The 6,498-nt window shown below is 33.5% G+C and overlaps 1 protein-coding gene across 1 annotated transcript in view; it reads right to left on the bottom strand.

Annotated features, from left to right (window-relative positions):
• Positions 1-4,652: 4,652 nt before the first annotated feature.
• LOC107562536 (protein C19orf12 homolog) overlaps positions 4,653-6,498 on the bottom strand; it is a 3,299-nt gene continuing 1,453 nt past the window's right edge. The window contains exon 3 of the mRNA XM_016247170.1: positions 4,653-5,268. Within this exon, the coding sequence (XP_016102656.1) occupies positions 5,000-5,268 (269 nt within the window). The 3' untranslated portion in view covers positions 4,653-4,999. The remainder of the gene's footprint in view (positions 5,269-6,498) is intronic.

The following is a 6,498-nucleotide window of genomic DNA, read 5'->3' as shown; positions in this document are numbered from 1 at the left end:
TGACTGATCATGTATCTTCAATAAGTCCCGTCATTTACATGGTTTTGAGAGTGACTTTGGATGTGAAGAAGAAGAACTCAGTTCTGAGAGTTTGTTTGGTTTAAACTTTTATAATTTAAAAGTTAAAATTAAAAGATGCATTACTAAGTGCGTGAACATTTTTTTTTTTAATTCTTTTTTTTTACAGATTTAAAAACTAAAGGGCAGGGATATTGTGCACTTCAAAAGGAGTCGAAATATCATGATTGTGAGTTATAAGCACACAAATTACCAAGCAAATCATACTTACAAGTGGAAAACTCTGAAGATAATACACGAGTCGATATATGAAACATGGTGGAAACACTTATCTATTAGTAGCTTATAATGTAATTTATCTAATATATAGAGATGTGTACTCTAGGAGGAAACCCCAGGTTCATAGAGTCATTCAGGTTCCAGGCCAGTTGCACAAACATAGACACTATGTTAAGACTGTGTCTTAAAAACTAGTTTGACCAACTAGTAGTTAGCCAAGGGGTAATCAGTCTTACTTTTTGGATTCACATTAGACCAATCTACCTTTTTGTAACTGACTTTAAACTAACTAACTGACTAAAAAAAGTCTTGAAGAAAATAAATTAGATAACTAACTTTTTAAAGGGGTCATAGGATGTTGCTAAAAATCTATGAGAGTAAAACAAACATGCACAGACAAATCCAAATTAAACCCTGCGGCTCGTGACAATACATTGATGTCCTAAGACACACGAAACGGATCGGTTTGTGCCAGAAACCGAACAGTATTTATATCATTTTTTACCTCTAATACACCACTATGTGCATGAGGTGTGTACGCGCTCAATACAAATTCCTTGTATGTGCAAACATACTTGGCAATAAAGCTCTTTCTGATTCTGAGAGGAGAAGGGTGTTAATCCCTCAACTTGCACAGATCGCCTCACATATATTTGTGATAACATACATAGATAAGTAATAGGAATGAATATTTTTCATTATTTTGAATAGATGTAATTATTTGGGTTTAATGTTCACAATATAATAATTTTGTTTAGGTCTGTGACTTCAGTGCCGTTTCTCAGGTGCACATGAGGCAACAACAACAACAACTAAAAACATTTTAGCATAAAACTGTTCTTCAGAAGGATACGGTTCTAAATAGAACTAGTAAAGAACCTCTACAGAACCATGTAGAGTGTACGACTGGTTGAACAAGGCAAATTGATTGTATGGCTTACAAAACAAAACTAACATTTATCTCTGTTAAACAATCACTTAGTCTCAGGCGATTACTCTGAAAATAATCAGAGGAACATCAATTTAGCATAATTTTACCAAGGCAAGAGAGCTGAAGAGGGAAAGACTCCTAAGTGAGTTGTAAACTGCACATGCAGGCTGAAGCAGTTTTCCCTCTCATGAGAACTGTACACGACACATATGATAGCGGGAAGAGAGTTAATAACTCTAAAACCTTTTCCGTTTTGCTAAATGTCCAACAGAATTTCCATGACAGAATTTTGGCACATAACAATGTATCTCCAGTAACTAACAAAACCAGTTCAGCAGCTGAGATCAACTTTCACATACCTCACTTGTTATTAGACCGATGAAAATAGAGCAGGAAACCCACAAATTGTGTTAAAACGCAACCCACTTGATCAGAGACTAATTACCAAAGAAAGCTGTCAGCAAACTGAGCAAAATTATAAAAAAGAGACACATTGTGAGTTTCAGTCCACTGCAGTGTCTTATGGTACAGAAACTCCATGAGCTTGATTCTGGGAATTGGAGTGAAGCAAAGTTCATTCTAAAGTTGAAAGATTATTTGTCTCATGCTTAACAGAGTGGTAGTGAACAAGCTTAATTTATTTGCATTACAGGCATGACATTAAATGCACATATAATGTGACTATGCACAATATATGAAAAATGATATTATGAACTATACTGAAATTGTATTTTACATTGAAAACACTTAAATTTGAAATGTTTTAGGGTTTTGCTGCCCTTAAAGGCATAAAAAACGTTGTCATTGTTTACTCACCCTCATGTTGTAACAAACCTGTTTGACTTTTTTTCTTCTGCAGAACAAAACAGAAGATATTCTGAGGAAACTGTTTTGATGACCACTGACTTAAATTGTATGGAGGAAAAAAAAGCAAACACACACAGACACGATAAACTTGACATTTCTCTAAATATCTTTTATGTTCCACAGAAGAAAGAAAGTCATTTGGGTTTGAAATTTCATGAAAGTAGGTAAAATAATGACTATATTTTTCTTTTTTGGAGAATATTTTTCTTTTTTGGTGAAGTATTTTTTAAGGTCATCATTGAGTGCACATGTACCTGAAAGGGTTTTAAGTCTTTTCATGCTGCTGTCTTTTCATGTTTACCGCCAGCATGCTATGTTGTACTATTCAGCGGACAATCGGCAAATGCGTACACATCTCGAAATGAGGAAGCAGTTACATTTTTCTTGGCAAACAACTGACGTTATACAACCTTGACAGTCATCTTGTAGTAAAAATAAATGATAATTCACGGTGTTCTTCTTTTAACTGTTTGAAGTATTTCATTTGATAAACTGGTGTTTGCACTTATTTGTAGAACACAGTGAATTTCTTCTGGTTTAGTTCTCATGGGGTGTGAGTGTAGCTTATGAGAACAAGATATATTCTAAGAACAAGTGTTCTGTTATCCAGCAAACCACATAAACTGGCACGAACCACAGAGTACAGTGCAAAAAGTGTAAGGCACTGTGGTTTAATGGCCAACCGCTTCTCATTTTCAAAGAAATGTGATGAGGAATAACAAAACAAAATGAAATCATCAGCAGACTAATCAACTTAGCTTTTTAATAGCATTTTCTAAACATGAAAACATCCTCCATTTCTTCCACACTCAAGAAGCAATATTGCCAGTATTCTACAACATTATTAAGCTCAAATGATGATGTGATTCAATTTTGTGTGGCCTATGCAGTCCACACACCTCTTAACATGAAAACATTTGGATTTTAAATAGTCTACATTAACCACTTGTAATCTCAATCTACGTGACATGTCATACATGAGATTGATGCTTTTATTCAGCAATGATGCATTTAATTGATCATAAAGTGACAGTAAAGACATTCATAATGTTACAAAAGATTTCTGTTTCATATAAATGCTGTTCGTTTGAGTTTTCTCTTCATCAAAAAAAAAAAAATCACATTTTCCACAAAAATATTAAGCAGCACAACTGATTTCAACATTGATAAAATAATAAATGTTTCTTGAGCACCAAATCAGCATATTAGAATGATTTCTGAAGGATCGTGTGACACTGAAGACTGGATTAATGGCTGCTTGAATTACATTTTAAAATATATTAAAACGTTAAAAATTTTAAATGTAATAATAGCTCACAATATTACTGTATTTTTGATTAAATAAATGCAGCACTGATGAGAATAAGAGACTTTTTGGAAAAAAAAATATAATAATAATTTAAACCTTACCAACCCCAAAGTTTTGAACGGTAGTGCATATAATGCTCCAGGTAAACACAAATAAAATAACATATGGTATATGTGTTAATGGGTTATTCCTGCAGATATAATAATAATAACGCCATGTCAATCATGTTACAATTTCAATGAGAGTTACATTTTATCTTGCAGTGTGCAGCCCCCAAATAACACTGAAGCTTTCAGCATTTATGTGAAAATAATTTTGTGTAAATAGCTATTATTGAATCAAAAGAAAGTCATTTAAGTCCCTGTTATAGTGATTCGTGTTCTTTTAGGTAGACCCTTAGCGTAATTCTCTACGAATGCAAATATATATCATATAAATGCATTATTGCATATAGGCTGGAATGCACTACACGAATTTTGCCCCCGATTAACAGTTTGGATAAGTCAACACTAGTTACCAAAAGTCAGAGCCAGTCTGCGGATTTGAGTGGACAGATTCCACAGAAAATCGTGTAGTGTATGATGGTCACAGATTCTTTATTTTTTTAGCTACAGACTATGAATTCATCCAGCCAGAGGATATCAAACATGTTTGATATTTTGAGCCAGTTTCAGAACACATCTTTTTTTCATTTGTCACGCGTCTCCTATCAACAAGGCACACGTTTCTGCGTGAGTGTGTTGTGATCGGAACAACTTGAAAGTCTGGTAGTGTATGATCCTCAGTCGTGACCAGTTTTCCTTTGTGACTCTTTACAAAGTCAGTACGTGTATGATGCCTAATGTTTTCAAATCTGTTCAGACATTAAAAGTTGTGTAGTGTATTCCAGTCTTAAAGAAAAACTCAAATTAAAAGATGAATCTGATTCAGGTCAACTATATTCCCAACTATATCCTAGATTATGTTTTAAGAAAATAAAATGTAAATGAATATGTAAAAAAACTAATCGAAAAGTTAACTCTGCTTAACTGATAAAATGTATCATTCACCAAAAAATGAAAATTCTGACATTATTTACTCACCCTCATGTCATTCCACACATGTATGGCATTCTTTCTTTTGTAGAACATAAAATATTTATTTGCAGAATGTCTCAGTTTTTTTTGGTCCATTTAATGGAAAGTCACACACCACAAGTGGTGTGAGTAAATGACTGAATTTTCTTTTTTTTTTTTAGTGTACAATCTCTTTAACTGTACTGAAATAGCTCACGAGGTGGTCTTGATTTTACGTGCTTCGTGTTAGAAAGGATTATTGCTTAATTACTCAGATTGACTCACTAACTCATAACTCAATTTCTTTTGAATTCCGTTCATTTGACATATTTTAAACATGTTGAGGTTTACAGTGAAACTCTGTGGCTCTGGTAAACTGGATTCAAATAGAAATATAGGAAAAGGAGTCGACCATAACACCTACAAGCATCTTTAAAATAAAGAAAAAATTAAAGTAAAAACACATCTTTCAGAAACAACAAAAACACCTAAATTAAACAAGCTCTTCAGATAGTCAAACTTGGCTTAGACTTTAACACACTATTTTTGTACATACTCCACTTTGGCTCCGAGCTCTTTTGTGGCAAACGAGATTAAAGTAGTAAGTACTCGCATTTGTAGAGAGGAATTACCCATCACTAGAAAAATGAGTTGAGCCAGATCAACCCAGTCCAGTTTGCCCAGTACTGCCATGACCTCAGAGTACAGTTTTCTCTTCTGTTGACGAGGCATCTCCATTATGATCTGGTGAAGAGGATGGAATTTGTCACTAGTCATCCACCATCCCACGGCGCCTCCCAAAGCACTACCTGCGTACGATAATAGGAAATGGAGATCAAGTAGGACAAAGAAACAAACTGCTAAAGATGCACTAGGTTCACTAAATAGACTGTCCATAATTGTTAATCGATAAAATAATCGGTTTTCCTCACTTGACATTTAAAGTTGATCAAATTAAGTTGTCTAAACATTGACTTTATTGATGAATTTGTTCCTACATTTTCTACACAGGCTAATCGAAATACGGTTATTAAGGATTTGGTTTAAGGTTCTTCATGAAACCATTGATGCCAGAATCTTTACTGTTATTACAACAAAAAAAGTCAACATAGGGGAGCGCGAGGCACAAAGTAACGCGGGGTTAGTTGTAACACACATGGTTTGAATATTTCCACACATGCTAGCATAACAAAATTTACAGTATTTATTAGTTACCATATCAACATTATATAGAAATAAAAAAAATTATTTGTGCTCCAAAACTCAAAAATCTTTTGAAGATATCGCTGAACATTTATTTTACCATAGTAAAATTACAATTCTGGCTTAAGTACATTTTTCATCTCAGTTTTTATTATTCATTTAAAATGAGACAAATCTGCTATTATTTTAATCTCCAATCTGTTATGTATCAGTTCAGATCGTTTTTTTTTTATGCTTTGATTACTAGCAGAAGACCCTAACCAGTTTTAAATTCCAGTTGCGCAGATGGGGCACGTTGTAACACTGTGTTACAATGTGCTATTCTATGACATTAGCGATGTAATTTACACTATTTACTTTAATGAGTTTTCATGAGAAACAACGATAAGCAGGTGAATAAAGACTGACAGTCAATGTTTAATGTTTAGAAATGATTATTTCAAGACATGCAAAGCATTTTGGCTCGTTTATGTGGGCTGTCCCAAGCATGGTTGCAATGTGTTCATTGTCAAACTCCAAAATCAGATTCTTTTTCATTCTTAAAAAACGGCATTATTTTATTTGAAAAAAAAAAAATATTTTATTTTATTAACAAAATATTTTAGTTTGTCTTGTATATTTTTTTCATTCGATCAGATAAGATTTTAAGCTGTCATATGGTCATGTTACAACGTGCCCCTCAGATGTTACAATGTACCCCACCTAAGGGGCATGTTGTCACATTTCACTTCCGTTTTTTTTTAGGGTAAATAAAGAAAAACGTATACACTGTAATTATGAAACAAAGCGACATATTTGTACTAGACAAGCGTAAAATTACTGTGGATAATATATAT

Source organism: Sinocyclocheilus grahami, unplaced genomic scaffold, assembly GCF_001515645.1.
Source record: "Sinocyclocheilus grahami isolate Dianchi unplaced genomic scaffold, SAMN03320097.WGS_v1.1 scaffold827.1, whole genome shotgun sequence".
Lineage (NCBI taxonomy): Eukaryota > Metazoa > Chordata > Actinopteri > Cypriniformes > Cyprinidae > Sinocyclocheilus > Sinocyclocheilus grahami.
The sequence above is the reverse complement of the archived record's forward strand: the minus strand, read 5'-3'. Positions and strand labels throughout refer to the sequence as shown.